Genomic DNA, 22076 nt, shown 5'->3' with positions numbered 1-22076 from the left:
AGACATGCTGCCACCTGGTGGACAAAATAGCTGTCTGTGCCCTGAGCTACAATACATGACGTGCTATTGTGGTGCAGAATGGTCCAGGTGGAGATTGAAGAGACCCAGGTAGTTGTACATTTTCTGCCTCTAACAATGAGCTCTCCTTACACACCCATATAAGTGATTCTTTTACTTAAAATTTAAGGCTAATCCAAACATTATTTTCAATATCTTCTTATTTCTCTGAATATTTGGATTTAACAAAACATCTCCTGTCATTCCATCCCCTTAACTGGTCTCTTTAAAATAAGATAGAATTAGAAGATGGTGACTAATGTGTCTGTCCTGGATGTTCTGAAACTACAGTCCGTGAGCAGTCAGGACGGAAGGCCCTTATACTCACAGGTCTTCCTGCAAGCCCCGCAGGTATTAATCCGTTTTCGTATGGCTCTTATAGCTGATGTTTGAATAGGATTATTTTCAGTATGCTGCTTAGGATACTTTAAGGGTTGGTTTACAGAACTCACAGGCATCTCAGATGAACGTAGCAGGCTTGGTGTGCGCAGCACGTGGACGAACGAAAACAGAGAGGCTGCAGCACCCCCCAGCGGTCGTTAGGGTGTAATGGGGCCACGTAGTCACTGGGGGCAACTGTTTCTTTTTAATCGTTGTTGAGCATAGAACATGAAGAAATAATGGTACGGTGTGGGTGTGTAGAGGAGCATTTATTCTCCAGATATTGGAAATCTCAGGATCATACCAGTTGTAGCAGATGATAAAGCGTGAAAGACTGTAGGCGCCACCTCTCCACGGGGGCTTCGGGCAGATGTGTGAGGAGCTCCACCTAAAGAGTATGTGGGGAGGGGAGGGAAGGTCACTCTGTCAAGCTCTCAGAGAAGGCTCCTTGCAGGAGCTGTCATTTGAGTTGGCCTGAGGGACAGGTACGTGTTACAGGCAGCGTCGGAGAAAATGGGCATTCAGCGACCAGAAACACTACCATTCGGGGCTTAGTTCCTTGTGCTATTTCTTTTTTTATATTTATCTCTTTTTTTTTGTAAGAACATTTAAGTTCTACTCTCTTGGCAAATTTCAATTTTACGATACAGTATGATCACATATAGTCACCATGTTATACGTTAGATCTTCAGACCTTATTCATCTTATGGCTGAGAGGTTTTTTTTATTACAGTAAAATATACATAAAATGTATTTTAACCATTAAAAAAAAAAAGTTTTTTTGGCCGCACCACGCAGCTTACAGGATCTTAATTCCCCAGCTAGGGATCGAACCCAGGCCCCCAGCAGAGAAAGCCCAGAATCCTAACCACTGGACCGCCGGGGAAGTCCCTATTTTAACCATGTTTAAGTGTGTGGTTCAGTGGCATTAAGTTCCTTCACAGCCATCACCACTGTCCAACTTCATTGTCCCAAACCGAAACTCTATGCTCATTACACAGTAACTCCCCCCTCCCCAGCCCCTAACAACCACTGCGGTACTTTCTGTCTGTGTGAATTGGATTATTCTAGGTAAGTGGACTTGATTGAAGCTGGTTTATTTCACTTAGCATAGTGCCCTCAGGGTTCATCCATATCGTAGTATGTGTCAGAATTTCATTCGTTTTTAAGGCTGGATAATATTCCATTGTAGGTACAGACCATGTTTTGTTTATCCGTTCATTGTCAGTGGATGCTTGGGTTGTTTCCACCCTTTGGCCGTTGTGAGTGATGCTGCTGTGAACACGGTTCTTTTTGAGACCCTGCTTCCAATTCTCTTGGGTATGTTACCCAGAAGAAGTTAACCGAAAAGCTTAGTCGTAATGGATGAGCCAAGCATCCTAAGTTCTGTGTGGGTCTCAGACTTAGGGTAAATCAGAGACGCTCATGCTTTCAAACATCTGCGTCTTTTAAAGCAACTGTCTGCAACTGTACTGAGAGGAGGTGGTGTATACTCTTCAGGATCTGAGGTATCAGTGTTGTAGAACTGCAAAGGCGATTCAGATCCTGATACCGTTGATGTTTATGACTCGCCTGTGTACCCACAGTTGCTCATTCTTTTTTTAATATTATGTGACTATATAATAATGTTACCAGTTATCTGAGGAGACCTCAGGCTAGGGGCAGCGGAAATTATTCTTTTTAATTGATCTACTGTGTGACCTCAGGCAAGACTTTTACTTTCCTGGACCTCTACATCCCCTGATCTATAATATATTGGAGTTGTTTTACAGAACGATCACTGAACTTCTTCCTGGTTTTGAAATGTTATAGCCCAACCGATGAGGTCATTTTGGATGGGCTCAGGCCACCACATCTGGAGCAGTGCTGCTCTTATAACTGGGGGTGAGCTCTCCTTTTGAATATTCAGCCTAATCCTACTTATTCCCAGTAGAAATCTTCTGCCTTTCCCATCACCTTGATGACGTCAGCTTTCTGCAAACCTTGCTGCTTGTGCCTTTTTGACCCTTCCGTTAGCTGCCCATCCTCTGACATGCCATAGCCCTGTGCCTGGCTTGACCAAGCCCCAGAGTGCGAGTACAGGACCACCCAGTTGTAGGACTACTCGAATAAAGAAGAAAGAACTAGCAAATCAATGGACATTCCAACTGGGGGTTGAAAAACAATATGTGGCAAAGACAAAAGCAACAAAAAGTTAACAGAAATGAATTCATCTTCATGGGAGTTGGAAAGAGGACAACAAAGAGTAGTTGGTAAAGTTCCAATGAAGGGATGGGACTGCAGCCTGGTGTGAAGTTTGGAGAAGGTAGCGAGCAGGTGAACCAAAGGAAATACGACTACGTCGTTGCCGGGGGCTCTGGGTGGGATGAAGATAGCATGCAGACCATCAAAATCTTACTCCCCTCCAAGGCTCAGCTTGACTCTTAGTTCCTCAAAGCTGCCCTGATCACTGCAGAGAGAAACCATCCCTTCCCTTGTTGAGCTTTTCCAAAAGTACTTTGGTGCCAGGACTCCCAAGGCTCTCATCACTATATACATTGTAGCTCTGGACTGTGTGTCTTCTCTCTCCAGCTGAAATTTAAGTTTCTTCTGGGTGTAAACGTGTGTGTTTCTTCTTCACATTCTTGCTGGCGGCTGTAGGTGGCAGGTGCCCAGTAAACGTGCAGGACTAATTCATGACTTTCTTGCCAGGTGCAGGGGTATCCTTCTGCTACCGTGAGGCTTTCACAGTCCTCCTGGCTCCTAAGTGTTCTTGCCTAGATTCCTTTATTCTTCCACTTTCCGAGTATGTGAGCTCTAAATGGACTGTAGTTTGTGATAATATCTGGGGGTTTTGTTAATGTTCAAGACTACACTATCTTCCCCAAAGAGGACTTAGGACTGTAGTTTTCCCACCTGTCCCTGCCCCCCCACCACCCCAAAGCTCAGGGAACCTAGCGCCAGGGAAATAGATTTTTTTGTTTTGTTTATTTTTGGCTGCGTTGGGTCTTCGTTGCTGCGTGCAGCCTTTCTCTAGTTGGCGAGCAGGGGCTACTCTTCGTTGCGTTGCCCAGGCTTCTTGTTGCGGAGCACGAGCCCTAGGCACGCAGACTCAGTAGTTGTGGCACAGGGGTTAGTTGCTCTGAGACCTGTGGGATCTTCCCGGACCAGGGATCGGGCCCGTGTCCGCTGCATTGGCAGGCGGATTCTTAACCACTGCGCCACCAGGGAAGTCCCGGGAAATAGTTGTTGAAATGGTGGAACGACGATCAGCAGGGTGGTGTAGTCCCACGTGTAACAGTCTTTAAAAATATTTGCTCCCATTTTTTCCTTTGGTAACGTTTTCCAAGTATCATCAACCTAGGTATCCGTTAGTGGCATTTTCCCCCTAATACTTAAGGATTACAACGATGGTTTCTCACAGTTTGTCAGGGAGCCACCGGTGATGTGGACGGGGCACAGATTGTCTTTAAAGAAGTTCAGAAACTCTTCAAAAGGAAGAACAATCAGATTGAACAGTTCTCAGTGAAAAAGGTATGTTGGAACCTGTTGATCTGGTGTGTCATTTATGATGGATATTTGCAACCATTGCCACCTTGGACAGGTTTTAAGAAATCATATGCAAAGCTGGCAACCTAATGCCATGCAAAATGCAGTTCACGACTGTGGAGAGAATTTACTCCCATGTCATTCTGCTGCTCTGAATGCAAAGTACTGTTTGGTCGCAGACCATTAGAGCAGTTGTTTCTTTGAATGGCTAGAGACATTACAGATGCTGTGGAGCTCATGAGCCTCCAGAGAGGAAGAACGTCTGTCTGAAGAGCTAGGTAGTCTCAGAAGAATGCAAATCCGCAGAACCTGGGCAAGAGATACAGACTGTTAGTTCTCATAGAGTGAAAGCATCACGTTCTGCCCTAATAAAAAACAAAAGTGTGCATCAAATGTAGCAGCAGAAGGGCCCAGGGCTGTAGGGACAAAGCCCCAATTTACTTCTGTACTTTTAAGAATACAGTTTAGCTGAATTACCATGGGCCACCTGACAACTTATATCCTGAATTTTCCATGGTTTTAGTTGTAAGTTTTTATTGAATGAACATGGAATGATTTAGTGTGAGTATAAACTAGATTGTAATGTGGAATGCCCCTGAGAGGACTGGGACTAATTAGAAAACTGAAACGTCAATAAGACCGTAACTGAAAGGCATCTGGTATTACATCCTCCATATAAACCCATCAAGTTATTATCTGTCACCCAGCTTTTATAAGTTTCTTTGACTTAGAATGAAACTAGATTCATTTCAGTTTAAAGTTTTCAAAATATATCCTGGATCTTGATAGTAGATTGAATTGAATAAGAGAAAGGCATATCTACCAATATATTAAAAATCAGAGAGCAAAATTTAGAGAGAAATTTTCATTTTTAACTTTGCGGGAGGGGATCGTTCACATCAGATATGAACCATGTATTTTTTAATGTCTCTGAAATATTTTTTTTCTCTGAATTTGTTTTTTTTCTAATGTTGCCTAATCATTCCAACTGCTTGCAGGCAGAGAGGTTTCGGAAACAAACCCCAACCAAAGCGCTGTGCGTGCTGGCGTCCATTGAAGTGTTGTACTTGTGGAAAGCCCTCCCCAACTGCTCCCTCCCCAACCTACAGAGGATGAGTCAAGGTAAAAAAACAAAACAAAACTGTGCACGGCAGCTTGTTCCTTCAGTGTGTCACTAATCTCCTCTGATTCAGAGAGTACAAATCTGTCATTCTTGGACAAATGGTGCGATGGTTGAAAAAGTTCCGTCACTTAGGTGATGGAAGTAGGAGGCACTGGAAGGGACAAATGTACTTGCCTTGTCCGCAGTGTGTGGCGATGCACACTGATCGTCAGGGTTGTTAATCCTAAAGCCATGCGGGTGGCTGGAAGCATACGTTTCCACCTGCCCCCCACAATGAAACCTCTTTTTTCATATGGACATCCATTAAAATGCACAGATATTAAGCGTACATGCAGTTCAGTGAGTTTTGACAAATATATACACTGTGGCATCCACCCCATGATCAAGACATAGAACATTTCTTCCACCCCTGAGATTTCCCTTATGCCCCTTCTCAGTCAGGCCCCACCCATGGCAACCCCTGTTCTGATTTTTCTCTCCACAGATTACATTTTAACTTCGTACAAGTGGAATCAGACAGTGTGTACTTTTTAGTGCGTGGCTTCATTTGTGCAGCCTAGTGTCTGTGACACCCACGTTGTATCTGTGTCAGTAGTTTGTTCCTCTCACTTGTTGAGTGGAATTCCATCGTATGGCTATACCTGTCCCACGATTTTTTTTATTCCTTCTCCTACGGGACATTTGGTTTTTTTCTGGGTGTTTAGCGACCGTGCGTAAAGCTGCTACAAACATAAGCGTGCAACATAAGTGTACTGACCTTTTGTGTGGAATTACATAATGATTTCTCTTGAGTAGACACCAAGGAGTATAATTGGGAACCTACCTTTTTGATTCATATGTTTAAAAAATCATAAGACTATAAGTTATGGTAATAAAACCTTCATAAAGTCATTTTTATTATAGTTGTAGGAGAAGTTCATGGAGAGAATAAGTCTTTTAGTAAAATAAAGCTTTACTGGTTATTAAAGAAATATTGTGGGCTTCCGTGTTGGCACAGTGGTTAAGAATCTGCCTGCCAATGCAGGGGACACGGGTTCGAGCCCTGGTCCAGGAAGATCCCACATGCCACGGAGCAGCTAAGCCCGTGCACCACAACTACTGAGCCTGCGCTCTAGAGCCCGAGAGCCACAACTACTGAGCCCATGTGCCACAACTACTGAAGCTTGCATGCCTAGAGCCTGTGCTCCGCAACAAGAGAAGCCACCGCAGTGAGAAGCCCGCACACCGCAACAGAGTAGCCCCGCTCGCAGCAGCTAGAGAAAGCCCGCGTGCAGCAACGAAGACCCAACGCAGCCAAAAATAAATAAAATAAAAATAAATAAATTTTTAAAAAAAGAAATACTGTAACATTTCTTCTAAAGGTATAATGGCAGACATTTGAATGATATTTTATAGTCTGGCAGATTATTTCCTTTGCTCTTCACTGGAACCCAGGGAAGTAGAAAAGGCGGACAGCATTGTTGTGCCCATTTTATAATGAGGAAGGCGAGACTCGGAACAGGTGACCTGCCCAGCTCCCATAGGACCAAGTGTCTCTGCTGCTGGCCTGAGGATGGCACATTGACTAGCAAAGCTTTCAGCTCTCTACACACAGCTTCGTCTTCCTGGGAGCATGAAGATATTTAAACCATGCAGCTGGAAAAATGATTACATGGTGAGAGTGCTGTGTTAAAACACAGGGACTTCCTGGTGGCGCAGTGGTTAAGAATCCACCTGCCAATGCAGGGCACACGGGCTCGAGCCCTGGTCCGGGAAGATCCCACATGCCGCGGAGCAACTAAGCCCATGCGCCACAACTACTGAGCCTGTGCTCTAGAGCCTGCGAGCCACAACTACTGAAGCCCGTGTGCCTAGAGCCCATGCTCTGCAACAAGAGAAGCCACCACAATGAGAAGCCCACGCGCCGCAACGAAGAGTAGTCCCCTCTCGCCGTAACTGGAGAAAGCCCACGTGCAGCAACGAAGACCCAACACGGCCAAAAATAAATAAATTAATTAATTAATTAATTTAAAAACACACACACACATACACTTATCCCTGTGTATCTGTGGGGGATTGGTTCCAGGACCCCCTACACATACCAAAATCCGTGCATGTGCAAGTCCCTCATATAAAATGGTGTAGTATTTGCATATAACCTACGTGCACTTTTCCATGTTTACGTTAACTCATCTCCAGATTACCTGTAATACCTGATATGATGTAAATGCTATATATGTAGTTGCAAATACAATGTGAATAGTATGCAATTAGTTGCTTTCTGGAATTTTTTTTTTTCCCAGAATATTTTCGATCCACAGTTGGTTGCATCCGTGAATGCAGAACCCGTGGGTATGAAATGCCACTGACTGTTCATCCAGAAAGATGGTTTTATAGAAAGCAGTTACCTTTGGAAATGTAGTCTTATTCACATATATGCTGCTCTTTTCCAAAAGTGATTTAGTATTAATATTTTGGACTTATTCAAAACTAGTGGCTGTATAAAATTTGTCAGATTTCTTTGTAGTCACACTTGTTTTTGATCAAATATAGCGTTTTCCCTTGAATCACATACTTTTATCATCAGAATTCCCTGCAGATGCCTGTTGCTTATTTAAAAAAAAAAAAAAGGTTCCCTCTCAAAGGTCAAAAAATTGGTCAGTGTTGATATTCCAGAGCAAAGTAATGCAACTCCAAAAGAAGTTGTGCGCAAAGGCCCTGTAATTAGGGTGTGTAACCCTCCTAAGGGAATTACTTGAAAGGAAACAGAATTTTCTCGGATGTTCAAGTTCTGCTCTGTTTAAAAAGATTCATAATTTTAAACCCATCCCTGGTTGTTGATGCAAGTCTGGAATATCTACCAATGTCTAACTCAAAAGACCAGTAAGGAATTTTAGGTATTCTTTTTTTTTTTTAATACATTTATTTATTTATTTTATTTATTCATTTTTTTAGTTTTTGGCTGCATTGGGTCTTCATTGCTGCTCGCAGGCTTTCTCTAGTTGCGGCCAGCGGGAGCTACTCTTCGTTGCGGTGCACGGGCTCTAGGTGTGCGGCCTTCAGTAGTTGTGGCATGCAGGCTCAGTAGTTGCGGTTTGCAGGCTCATAGAGCACAGGCTCAGTAGTTGTGGCGCATGGGCTTAGTTGCTCTGCAGCATATGGGATCTTCCCAGACCAGGGCTCGAGCCCGTGTCCCCTGCATTGGCAGGTGGATTCTTAACCACTGCACCACCAGGGAAGACCCTTAGGTATTCTTTTTAATGCACAAGTGCAGGATCATGTGTTTAGAGATAATTAAAACAGACATGCAAATGTAAAATGGTAACTGGCAGGCACAAGAATGATCATCACGTAATGTGACTAAATATTCTCTGAGCTCCTTTCCAGCTGTCAAAATAAACAACGACGATGTGGCCCTGGGGAGGGAGGTGGGCTCTGGAGTGAATATGACATAATTCTCTAATATTTTTGCTAAAAATCCAGTTAAGAGAGCTGTTAATTAGATTATCTCATTCTCCAGTGTTAAGCAGTAATGATCCAAATCGACTCAGTCATACAGAAAACAGGTGAAGATCTTTGTAGAGAAATAGTTAAGTTCCAGGAGAAAAAAAGCCACCTGATCGTGGGTGATAGAGGTCATCTGCATTGATTACACTCTTCCCGTCAGGCCCACACAGCTTTGTGCGCTCAGCTTATCACAGTCCCTGTCTGTGACTCCCTGCATCAGCAGAGCTAGCTGGATTCTTATATCCTTGTCTTGTAATTTCATTCATTCCCTTCCTCACCCACCTGCCCGTCTCCGCTGCATTCTTCCTCTGCGTTTTAAGGATGTTACCGTGTATTCTCAGCACAGCAGTCAGAGTGCTCCTATTAAAACCTAAGTCATGTGGTGGTGGTTCACTTCTGAGACCTTCTGTGGCCTCATGTTATTCAAAGTAGAAGTCTGGATTCATTGAGTGGCCTATGGTCTGTACACACACCCCCACTGCCATTGCCTCTCACCACGCTTCCCCCCCGCTCACCAGGCTCCAGCCGCACTCCTTACTGATCTTGAACACACCAGGCACGTGCAGCCCTTAGTGCCTTTGCACTTGCTGTTCTCTGCCTTCAAAAGCTCTTCCCACAAATATCCACATGGCCCCTTCACTCATTTTCTTCACGTCTTTACCCACCTGTGGCTTTTTCAATGGGCCTTAACCTGTACCTTTCCGACACACATGCATACTGCTCTCCCCTTTCCTGGCTTTATTTTTTACCTTAGTGTGTACACTTCCTTAATACACTTATTTTACCTATCTGTATTTTGTGTTATCTCTCTCCTCCACAAAATGTTAGTTTCCTAAGGGCAGGAATTTTTTTCTCTTTGGTCACTGCTGTCATATAGTAGTTGTTCAATAAATATTGAATGAATGAGTAGAATTAGTGAATGAATGAGGGGATGAATGAAGTACATTCCCCTTTCCTTAACACTGCCACTGCCTTAATATCTTTTGAGTACTTTTTCTGTGGAGGTATTTTCAGCCTAGGTTTTTGAGGCACCTCCTGCTTCTATAGGTTTAGACTCTTCTTCACATTTACCTCTTTGTCACTCTACCCAGCTCTTCCAGGAACTTCCAAAACTTTTTCTGGAACCTTGAGCGCTCTCTCTCTCCCTCTCTCCCTCTCCCTCTTCCTCTCTCTCTCTCTCTCTCTCTCTCTCTCTCTCTCTCTCTCTCCCCCTCTCTCCCTCTCCCTCTCCCTCTCTCTCCCTCTCTCTCTCTCTCTCTCTCTCTCTCTCTCTCTCCCTCCCTCCCTCCCTCCCTCCCTCCCTCTCTCTCTCTCTCTCTATATATATATACCTACATATACACATACATACAAATATATCACACATATGTACATATATACATGTACATACATTTGTGTGATATACATGTGTGTATGTGTGTACATATATATTGTATGTGTATGTTTCTATAAAATCTTTTCAAATCTCAGTATCTTTATTGGTTCATAGAAATAATTACTATTTTTCCTCCTGTATTAGCTCCACTATGTTTCCAATTTCCACTCTTTTCATTTCCTTGGAAAACTTCCATGTTATCCTCCCAACATGTGTGCCCATCCTCCGCAGTAGATGGCAAGCTTCTCGAGGTGGAGGGATCAAGTCTGAAGCCCTCTCAGGGACTGGTGCAGTACCTCCTACAAACATGTGAAGGTGCTCATTGCATGGTTTTTTGAATTAATATGATGCAATTGAAAGATACCAATAGACTTTATTTTTTAGAGCAGTTTTAGATTCAGGCAAAATTGGACAGAAAGGACAGAGAGTTCCTACACACCTCAAACCTCCCCCCCGCCATGTGTACCCACACAGCCTCTCCAACCATTAACATCCCCCCTGTTGCGGTGCATTCGTTACAGCTGATGAAGCAACACTGGCACAGCGTTATCGCCGGAAGTCCGTAATTTACATTAGAGTGTATGCTTTGTTTCGTACATTCTGTGGGATCTGACAAATGTATCATGACATGTATCCGCTCTTACAGATAGTATGATACAGAATAGTTTCACTGGCCTGAAAATCCCCTGTGCTCTACCTTCCAGACCTCTGGCAACTCACCACAGTTTTGCCTTTTCCGGAACATCATGTAGTTGCAGTTGTACAGTATGCAGCCTTTTCACATTGGCTTCTTTGACCTAGTAATAATATGATGCAATTTTGAGCCTTCTTGGCACCATGTAGTTTGATATTTGTCTTTCTTTGACTAAAGATACTCACTAATGGATGAGGAAGGGAAACCTTCTCAATTTGAACTTGAATACGTTGCTAAACAATGAAATGCTTAACTCTTGATGATATTTAAGGAATTAAGTAAACGTATTTCCTTCCTGCTGTTTTCGCTTCTCTTTAAGCTTGCCATGAAGTGGATGATTCATCTGTCGTTGGATTAAAGTATTTGTTTCTTGGTGCCATACACAAATGTCTAGGGAACTCAGAAGATGCTGTCCAGGTAAACTGTTCATGTGGTGTCATGGCTAAGGAAACTAAACTGTGAAAACCTACATATACGCTTGGGAATAAGAAAAAGGAGAAAGCATTACATAAAGCTAATCTCCCACTGCAGTGAGTTTCATCCACTTTATTTGATTACGGTCATCTTCTCAGATGCCAGAAGTTGATGACGGTTCATACTAGCTTTTAATGTGACTTCAGAGCCTTAGAATACTTCTTCACCTATGGGCTTCTTTTCTGGCACTAGCTGTTTATCAAAGATGACAGCCTCAATTGGAGGAGGAAGAAATGAGGAGGCAGACAATTTTGAAGGAGCAGAGGGAAGCCTCCTAGCTAGGTAAATACAAATATGATCAGGCATGTCAGCCTGTGTCCACTTTTCCTCCCTCTATAACTGCAGATTATCGATGCATTACTGAGGTGAGGTCTAGAAAGTTGTTAGCTTAAGATATTCTGCGAACGTACTCTATGAAAAAGAACCATTCATTATCTTCAAATGTAGTTGGAGGGATTTTTCTGAGTTTTTTGTTTGGTGGTTTTTTTTTTAACATACATCCAGGTGTTATTTTGATTATTCTTTGAGAGAGTTCATGTACTGTAGTAACAGACTTCGGCTTTTAAATCCTAGGGTGTTGATACACTTGTATTATCATTTAAAATTAATTTTCAGTGTGGGGTATAATAGCTATTACACAGCTCTAAATAGCTTATTTTAGATCATATGCTTAAGTATCAGTAAGATACAGTCAAGACACCTGTCAAGAGATGGTTCTTGGCTTGTTTACTTTCTGTCTTAAATATTAAAATGGAATGTTCAGATTTGGAGATGCTGATAAAGATGTTCTCTGCAATAAAATCAGCAGAGGCTGGCGTGTCAACTAGGAAAATAAATAGCACAGATTGGGCTGACTGATGGGTAACATATACTGGCGCAAGTTCACCAGACAGGTATGTAAAGGACTTATAAGATATGGATGAGAATAAATGGGAAGGAACAAAGATGCAGAAAAGGAGAAAATTTGATACAGAATAGACATCCTCCTAAAGATGTGATGAGGCTTAAGTAGGAAAATGAGCCTAAGTAGAGAAATGAATTAATTCCAACAATATTCGTATTACTTTCAGTTCTTTCAGCGAGCTGTTAAAGATGAGTTGTGTCGTCAGAATAACTTATATGTTCAGCCATATGCTTGCTATGAACTTGGCTGTCTTCTGTTAGACAAACCAGAGGTAAGATCTTATCTATTTTCTTAAATTATGCTCATCAGCAAAACTGTGCAAGTGAACAGGCACAAAACATCCTTCATTTAAAGTAAGTTGGTTGAACCTAGTGTTTTTTTGTTTTGTTTTCCTTGATTTCACATAGAATGAATCCAAGAAGCTATTAATCCTATCTCACTGTGTTTAAGGAGGTAATCTCTTCCCTGGAATTAGAATGATAAATGTAACTTTGGGGACAAAAATTCATTTGGGGCAAAATCATTGCCTTTTCTAGAGTGGTCTGGTATGATGTAATGTGGTTTATTCAGAGTACAGAATTGCCTTGTGATTCTAGCTCCGCCGTTTATTTTTATTTAGTGTATGATATGGTTAAGTTATTTAACCACATACCTTCTTCCTAATCTGTAAAACAGGATAAAAAATACCTCCCTTGCCAATTCAATAATGATTGTAGTGAGAATAAATGAGGATGGTGTGTAGGATTACTTAAAAATTTTAGAATACCTTATAAGTTTGACGGTCATCGTTAAGATGCATATTTAAGCACAGTGGGGCAGTTTTTTTAAAAGTGAATTTTAATAATGCTGGATTTGCTTGGTACCTTCTTTTAGAAGCTCAATTACATATTATTGACTGTATAAAATTCTAATTTTCAGTAAATTCAAGTCAGCCTTCAAATATATGGACTTTTTTAAAGTTGAGCTAAATCAACAGAAATATTCTAGCCTAATCCTTGAATATGTAGCTTATCTTGCCAAGGATAGGCTGTTAATTGGTAACTCTTTTCATTTGAATTTCTAATTTTACCAAAATAGAAAATGCAATTTTTATGAATTTTGGTAGAAACTTCTAACACCGTATTCTTTAAGGAAATTTTTACTCTTAATGCAGCCTTAAAATATATACATAAACTACAAGAAGACTGGTCTGTCTCTTGAAAAATGAAGTTGATATTCTCAATCAGTAATGCCTTCAAAAAAACTTACTGACTTCAAATAAACTTAAATTATCATCAATTTTGCGTTTTTTAGTAAGATCTTAAACTATTACACTCTTCTAAAATACGACAGCCCTTTATAAAATAATAATGAAGATTATGAAAAATTATTTAGCAAGTAATGCCTTAATGTAAACATGTAAACAGCATTATATTAAAGAAAAATTGAGTCAGTATGCTTGAATGAGCACTTGACTCCCCTCTATGTCACTGTGAATTTTTTGAATTAATATATTTTCCTGTTATAACATTTTCTGCTTGAGTGTATATAAATATAGATGTTAAGAGATAATGTGTTTTTCTTACATTCATAGACTGTAGGAAGAGGCAGAAGTCTCCTTCTTCAAGCAAAGGTAAAAATGCCTAAAAATGCTCAATCTCTCTCTTTCCAGTGACCCTTCTTATCCTCTGTAATGTACTCTGGAGTCTGAATTCAAGAAATTTTGTGAAATGATTGTCTTGGTTGGTATTTCTGGAGGGGAAACTGATAACTGAATCAGTGAGCAGTTGATTTTTAAGTGAAATTACACATGAAGCTCTTACGAAATTGCTCATCCTGCTTTATAAAAACTCTTCTCATTTGAGTGGGAAAATAACTGTTGATTTCATAACTGTGTTCTTGAGTTAAGAAGGTCTAAAAGCAACTTCCACTGAGCCCAGCTTAAGACTGCCGTCCCAGGAATAACATGAGGGAAATTTTCCAAAGACAGCATTAATAATGCTCAGTTGACATTTTAAAAACGGACACAAAGCTTGAGGTCTGGGAAATAAGAAAAATCAAGTGAATGCAAAACCTTTGTTAGGAGTGTAAGGAATTTCACTTGGGGCAGCGCAAAGCTTGGTGTGATTAATACTGTAGTATTACAGACAGCTCAGCTAATACTCTCTTTCTCTTGTCTTTCAGGAGGATTTCTCTGGCTACGACTTTGAAAACAGATTGCACGTCCGCATCCATGCTGCTCTGGCTTCGATGAGGGAATTGGTTCCTCAGTGACAGACCCGAAGTTCCCGCTCTGTCCCTCCCCACACAGGTTCTGCACTTTAAAAGTAGAGGACACAGCTCTTATGAAGATCAGCTTTTCTTCTGAAAACCACCTGGGCCTGGGACACATTTTCTCAGTTAGGTTGATGTATTAAAGATCTCCTCTTTTAAACACATAGCGAAAAAGTAATAATGATGATGATAATAGTGATAATAACTAACCACCTGGGGAGAGGGTTAAGTGACCTTGTTCAAACATTTTAGTTTTGTGGTTTATTATTTTTTAAATAAAATTCAACTAAATATTCAACCTGCAATCTTGTAGGAATGCCTACTTGAAGCACACATCTGACTGGGTAACACTAAGAGGTACCTGTAAAATTATTAACAGTATCACGACGTAGCACTTATATCGTGTTTTGAAAAAATAAAAGTGCTTTCTCGTGTTTTACTTTATCCTCAAACTGTTTCTGAGAATGACATAGCACAGATGTTTCCATTGTCCAGACAATGAAACTCAGGCACAAAAACGGCTAATTGGCTTATCGCAATTAATTATTCCTGTTATTATGGAGTAATGAATAGAATGCAAGTCTCCGACCACAGACCGAATATTCTTTCATTGTAAAAAATATATATATATGTTAATAACCAGGATTCCATGTTTTCTTATTAAAAAACAAATACTCTTCAGCTGAAGTTGTCATCCTTATCTCCAGATGGTCTGCGAAAATGTTTCAAAGGACAGACACTTATTCCTTTGACAGCCAGTCAAGTGAAAGCAAACAGAAGATTGTTTTACAACCGAAAGTAAAGCTATTTTGCTAATTTATTAGAAGACCTAGTCTATAGACTGGATAAATAATACCTACATTTTTGGTGTTTCCTTTTCTTTATGATAAATTGTCTAATTACCAATTTTTGGAAATCTTTCAACAAATTACTTGAAAAGGTTATTCTTGAATGAACATAGATTCTTTTGCCTCAGAATATTTGCTGATGAAGGATTCACTGGACTGTCTATTGCCAGGACTTAATCATTTTCCCCTTACCTCAGGTTATTGATATTGGAAACAGAGTTCAAAGTTATTTTTTAATCCTTCGTTGCTAATTTTTATTGTCACCTCATTTACCTCTTTGTTCAGTACTGCACACCTGTGGTTTTGAAGACTCTATATACCTCGGTCACTTAAGAATTTCTGTCATAATTGTGTGCCTAACCTGGCTCAAATCTTAAGGTTAGATGTTTCTTAAAATTTACGTTGCAATAAAGAATATCATCTTGGGGTGTCATTTATTTACATATCCTTTTAGCTGAAGTATGATCTCATGCGACGTCAGTACTTTAAAATATTTCTCTTCAAAACAGACATGGAAGGAGCAGCTAGAATGTTGGCAGCCTCAATCTGCTTCATCTGGTATTGAGGGAATAATAACTTCTTCAAAAGAAATGATTATTCCTCATTGATTTTGGCCAATCTATCTTCATGTTTTCTCACTTCCAAAATGCTTATTAACATTGACTTTCTTTCTAGCCTGACTGCTGCAGGGATTTTAGATGCTAGCCAGAGAGAAAAGATTTCTGTCCTACTTTCATGAACGGGAAGACCCAGAAGTCAGGTATCAACAGATGCCTTCGGAAAGGAAAAATTTACGTCTAAAAATGTTAGATACCTGGTTTCATCAAGGCTGAAGGGAAGAATGTTATGAATCTTTAAAATATGGCTCTTGCCATGTTGTTGTCTTTTTGGCTATAGTGTATGTGGCAAACTTCTCAGTTATGACTGTGGAACATTTAGAATCACGAAGTTTTTGCTCCAGCGTTCATACTTAATTGAATTTTCAGTTCAAATGTTGCTTGAACTATTTTTCAGTATTGAGAGATTACATAAGGCCCCATACTTTAGAATTTTTTTAAAAATTCCTATATTAACTGCTTTAAAAACTTTTATTTCTCCAGAGAGATTTCAGGATTTCAAGTAAGTTTGTGTTCAGTTCACTTAACTGAACACACACCATTAGAACACCATCCAGCAAGTCTTTGTTAATAGTATGTTTATAGGACAGGTGCATTTATAAACTGTCTCTTCTAGGTTTGATGCAGGCTAGCCCCTGTGGTTTTTCTGGGAACCTGGTGGTAAAGCACGGAGAAGGGGTAGACAGTGGTTCTGAAGACTCTAAAATAACAAAACCACGCTGTGAGTACACTGTCCTGTTAGATTCACTGAAATCTGAGTACATTTTTTTTAGTTGAGTAATTCATAACGGTTCTGGCCTTCGTGCTATGACTTATCCAACCTGTGAATTACTGTGATCTGTCTGGAAAACTAGTTTGGTGTAAATTGCTCTTTACCCCTCGCTGATGAAGAAAATAATCATATAAGCAGAACTATTTGCATCTATGTGTGCTTTTTTATGTTGGCATTATTTCTTCCCCTTTTCCTGTTTTGGAGGCTGTCAAATGGATCTTCTAATTTATACGTGTCAGATATATTTTTGTATTAGACTGTGCCTATGATGAGAGAAATCTCTAATGTATATTTTATGTACTCGGAACACATTTATAATTTGACGCACCTTGAGGCATCGTCTAGTACTAATCATGTAATATGCATCTTTGTGATTAATATGTTTAAGATTTTACTTTTACTGGGTTAGGCATCTTTTTGATTTCAGCACATGATAGCTAAGTATTTGAGTAAAGAGTTATTACTTTCAGATGTCACAGAAAATCAGAATATTTGTCTCGTATTGTATAAGTCAATTATTTAGAGAATTTGCACTTTTATCTTTCTGCCAACTCAAAGGACAATGCATACATGATTTTTAAAATACACACATACACATACACGCGTGTGTGTGCGCATACCTATATGCCTTTGCCATGTAAACTTTCCTAGTTGATTGCTTCCTTAAGCAGATTGTGGTGGCAAGTAATCAAATATGGCTCCTTTACCTATGAAGATATATGGTCACACAGTCATAATGTACTGTTTGGTATTTCTTTCTCTCTCTTTCCCTCCGTCCCTCCGTCCCTCCCTCCCTCCCTTCCTTCCTGTATATTTTGTGGAAAAAAATCTTGTTAAGCCCAGATCCTCCCAACAAGATACATAGTAGAGGGAGGGGACTTGAAGCTAGAAAGAGGAAATACAGAAAGAAAAGGACAGGGGAGGGGGGAGCAAGAGAATGGAAAGTTGGTCCATAAAAAACGTGCCCCTTCAGTTAAAGTGAGCACAAGTCGCACAATCGGCTGACATGCGAAAGCTAGCAAGGGAGCTGAGCTCTAGTTCCTAGTTGACCGGGGTGTTCAATAGAAGCAACACACCTGTAACTTAGCTGAACTCTGGATTACACTTACTTTCTCCTCCCATAGGCCAGTGGTTCTCAAGTTTTAGTTTTACAAATTATCCCTACTCTGAGATTCTGATTCCGTAGGCTCTAGGTAGGGCTCAGGAAGATATTTTTAACGGGCCCTTGGCTAATTCTAATGCAGGTGGTCTACATTAGAGAGACATTGCCCTAGGTTATCATCTTTTGGTAAGTAGTTAGTAAATCTGAGAGAAGAGTCAAACATATGGCAAGGTTACGCATAGTATGGGGCCACTGAAAAAAATGCTTCTAACCCATTGGTTTTCTAAAGCAGGAGATTCCTGAGCTGACTTTTAAAGGAGGAGAAGGATGCAGTCAAGTTAAAATGATGGCTGGAAGGATGTCTCAGGCCTTGGACCTGATGAGCAAAGGCACAGAGGTGACAGGTAGCATGTGTATTCAGGCCGGGTCTCTAGAAAGTCAAGTGGAAACCAAATGGTAAGATGAGGTAGTTACACAGAGGTCACAGCGTGATCCTTGGACTTCTATAGAGTAAGTATTTGAAGGGGGGAGGGGCAGGGAGCAATGGAGAACGAAGTAGATTTGCAATTTAGTTAGATCCCTGGTGACTGGAAGAGATGAACACAAGGACAAGAAGATGGTAAAGCCACATCAAATCACTAGGAGTTCTAGAAATCAAAGCAGCACATAGTGGTTTGAAAATTTTTTGTTAGATGTTTTCACTGTAACAGTTTGCATTTCAGAGCAACTTGAACAGAACAGTCATTGCAGAAATGTGGAAAGAGTACAGGCTTGCCTTCTGAGTAACAGGTATTCGGCACAGCACATAACATCTAATTGGCGTTCAAGATGATGCACCAGGTTGGTTAGGTGACACAAAGGTATGTGTCTCTCATTCCAGAAGTCACCATACATGGGATCTCTAATGTTTGTATTTGGGGTTCTTAGCTCAGTTTCATTACACCTTTGATAGTTAAATATATTATAAACCAAACCCTCATTTCACTTTTGTTTACACTACCAAAGTGGGGTGCGGGGGCAGTGATAAGGACCGAAAAGCATACCATCTGCAGTTCTAACATCACACTTAAAAGTCTAAAAGAGAGCATTTCTTCTTCACTGGTTTTTTTTTTAAATAAATTTATTTATTTTTGGCTAAGTTGGGTCTTCGGTGCTGCATGCGGGTTTTCTCTACTTGCGGTGAGCGGGGGCTCCTCTTCGTTGCGATGAGTGGGCTTCTCATTGCGGTGGCTTCTCTTGATGCAGAGCACGGGCTCTAGGCACGTGGGCTCAGTAGTTGTGGCTCGTGGGCTCTAGAGCACAGGCTCAGTAGCTGTGGCGCATGGGCTTAGCTGCTCTGCGGCACGTGGGATCTTCCTGGACCAGAACTCGAACCCGTGTCCCCTACGTTGGCAGGCAGACTCGCAACCACTGCACCACCAGGGAAGCCCTTCTTCTTTTAAAACGTAACCTTCATGAGAAATGGGGGCTTGTCTGCCACATAATGGGCACTCGGTAATAATTAATGGACGGATTAATATCCTCAAAATGCCGTGTGCAGCATAGATGTAGGCTGGGGCTTCAACAATGCCTATTGCTGCAAAGTGCTCTGGAAGTCTTAATTTTTTGTAACGTAAAAATGTTTTGTCAGATCTGTGCCCTGATGATGTTATTTAACGGTTGATTTACAGTGATTCTTGTTGCCTTTTAAACATGTGGAAATGGATGACAATGAAAGCTGCTTGGAGTCTGATCATCGTGACTGTGGCGGTATTTAATGCCCAGCACAAATAAGAACCTGAATGGGTAAAAAAGCAGAGAGTATTTTAAAGGAGTCAGCGTTCCTTTACTTTGGTGAAACGGAGCTGAAGTTATACACAGTCCTCATCGACTTTGCAACCTGCCCCTGATGGTATGGTTTGGGGAGGACACATCATGCCTGAGGTATTGCAAGATCCAGAATTACGGAGAGACAGAAAGACTCAGGATCAATGCCAGATTCTCTTTCGGCAGGCGAGTTTCTCAAGAGAAGTACTGCGCTGCATGATATTGTACCAGTGTGGTGTACATGGTGGCAGAAATTATTCTTCAAAAAGGTGACTAGAGAGCAACAGATTATGGGGGGGGGGGCAAGAGTGGTGTTATGCGGTGGCAGTAAGATAGAACTGCCGTAAATCTATTTCTCTCTCTTTCCAAGCCAGCTCTTATTTTAGACCGAGAGATTCAAAGCGGAGAGGCTGTCGCCTGGACTGACTCCCGGCGGTTTGGAAACGTCAGTTTCCCACGCCCCTTTGTATTCTGCCGGAAAAGGCGAAGCCCACCACAGTGGTCTGCCGAGTTCCGGCTTTTGTCCTTTTCGGTTCCCCATTGGCTGGGGCCGCCGAGGCCCCGCCTCCTTCCGAGGCCCTCTGGAGCCTTCAGCGAGAGGGCGGGGCTTTGTGACGCAGGCGTGACGTCCCCCAGAGGTATAAAAGACACTGCCAGGTGCGCGGGTTTCTCTAGGAGCCACCCGCAAGGTGGCAAGGAGGAAGCTATTTAGAGCGCAGCCGGAAAGGAGAAGGTGGGGCGAGTCTGGAGAAAAAGCCCACGGCCCTGCCGCAGTTAGGCCCTCGCAGTGGAGGGTTTGGTGGACGGTTCACGTGTCGGGAAAGGTGGCGGCCCCCGGAGTGGGAGGCCGGCGGGTGCACGTGTACACCGGCCAGTGAGGCAACCGCCGGCCAACGCGCGTGTGGCGGACTCAGGGGTACGGGGTCTGGGTCGGCGGGTCCGCCGCCACCACCGCTGAACTAGTCGAGGTGGAATCTGGACGCCCGCTCTCCCAGGTCTTTCTGCCCCCTCCACCAGGCCAGCCAAACGGCAAAACAAGCACAGACCCTAGCGTAGGTGTTTAGGAAGTGAGTGGTGGGTGCTGTTGACGTTTTCTGTGGCCCCGAAGCCCCTATTCTCGCATCTTCAGCCAGAGGCACCGTTTTCCTGCTCAGGCGTTACCCCTAGGTTAGTGGGTTTGGTGCGGGGTGTGGGGAATGTAAAATCTGTTAGTGTTTGACAAATGTGTTTTTGTCAAATATACAAGGAGAAGTTTGAGCAGAATTAGTGAGCTGTCATTTGAAACAACCCTCAACGTCTGTACTCGTGACTTTATCCGTTGATGTAGTTGAGGATCGGTGTCCCAGCGTGTCCCATCTTGTCGAGGACAGCTCTTTGTAAGGAGCTGCGTCGTAGGATGCTCCGCATCCCTGGGGCCGGGGCCCTACACGGCTCCGCACCATTCACAAAGCCTGGGGAGGGGGAGGGGTGCGGCAAATCGAGGATCTCTGCGTGGGCGTTCTCCCCATGGTCGGTAGCACCAACTGCTGATTACAGAATGGGTGTTTTGTTAGCTCCGTCGTGGCTACCGGTAAGCCACTATCAAATCATGACCCATCTCTCAACTCGCACTGGGGTGCAACGGATGTACTTAAAAATACATGTGTATATATGTATATATGGACATATATATACACGTATATACGTCCATATACACATATATATATATATATAAAATGAAGTGAATATGTATCATCCATATAATTACCGCCTATGTCCCTTAACATTTAGCATGGGGCCCTGCTACAGGTGCACTACTGGTTTTTTAAAGATGGTTTAATTCAGTAAATCTCCTGTTGAATGATACTCTGATAGTAAGTTTTCATTAGGCGATCGAATACAGTGCCCTTCTCAAAGGTTTTGCTCTGGCGATATTTTTTCCTGACCTTTAGGAAGATGAAATGTGCTTTTAAAATATTCAGCATTTTGCTATTAGTTGCTTTTTATTAGAGGTTGGCCTTTTGTGTAACTGCTGTAACTAAACTGTGCCCCTTGGCCCCAACAATATTGAGATATTGTTGAGGACATGGTTCATTGTATTACACTATTCTTCTCTTTATGAGGACCCATAGGAGAAATTTCTCCTGGGTCTCAGGGCCCAGAAGAGCTGTGATTCTCCCAAGCAACTGATTTAGTTTTTTATCTCAGGAAACCTGAATCATTTAACCAACCATTTCCTATTATGTGATGGCTACTTGGTAATTCAGGGGGCTTGTCTTGGGACAGTACCTGTGGCTTCATCCTATTTTTCCTACCATACATTTCCCCTTAACCACTGAACTGAGTTCCTTAAATATTTAATTTTCTACTTTGTGTATATTTATAAGCCCTCTTAAATAATTTTTTAGAATGAAACAGGACACACATACACTGACACAGTTTAGGGTGGCAATCTCTGCAGCTAAGAGTTACAGGTAAGACTGTGCAATGCCCTTGGTACCACTTAAAATCCAGAAAGCCAAAAGAAGGGAGAGAGGAAAACTATGGCAGAGGTTAAGGGAAGATACGAGAAAAGAGGTATGGATGGTGGTGGGTGGTATAATACCACAAGTTACTACTCAGATGAATATTAAGAACAAAATTAAAGTTAAAACATGTATACTTAAGGATGATCTGT

At 41.8% G+C, this 22076-nt stretch overlaps 1 protein-coding gene across 1 annotated transcript in view; it reads left to right on the top strand.

Moving 5' to 3' along the window:
• Positions 1-16214, top strand: part of TTC39C (tetratricopeptide repeat domain 39C) — a 102842-nt gene extending 86628 nt beyond the window's left edge. Inside the window, exons 9-14 of the mRNA XM_082853274.1 lie at positions 3842-3951; positions 4965-5088; positions 10964-11061; positions 12189-12293; positions 13596-13634; positions 14186-16214. Of these exons, the coding sequence (XP_082709400.1) occupies positions 3842-3951; positions 4965-5088; positions 10964-11061; positions 12189-12293; positions 13596-13634; positions 14186-14275 (566 nt within the window). The 3' untranslated portion in view covers positions 14276-16214. The remainder of the gene's footprint in view (positions 1-3841; positions 3952-4964; positions 5089-10963; positions 11062-12188; positions 12294-13595; positions 13635-14185) is intronic.
• The last annotated feature ends 5862 nt before the right edge of the window (positions 16215-22076 follow it).

Source organism: Leucopleurus acutus, assembly GCF_964270905.1.
Source record: "Leucopleurus acutus genome assembly, chromosome: 13".
In the NCBI taxonomy this organism is placed as follows: Eukaryota; Metazoa; Chordata; class Mammalia; order Artiodactyla; family Delphinidae; genus Leucopleurus; species Leucopleurus acutus.
Note: the sequence above shows the minus strand (reverse complement) of the source record. Positions and strands in the feature narration are given on the sequence as shown.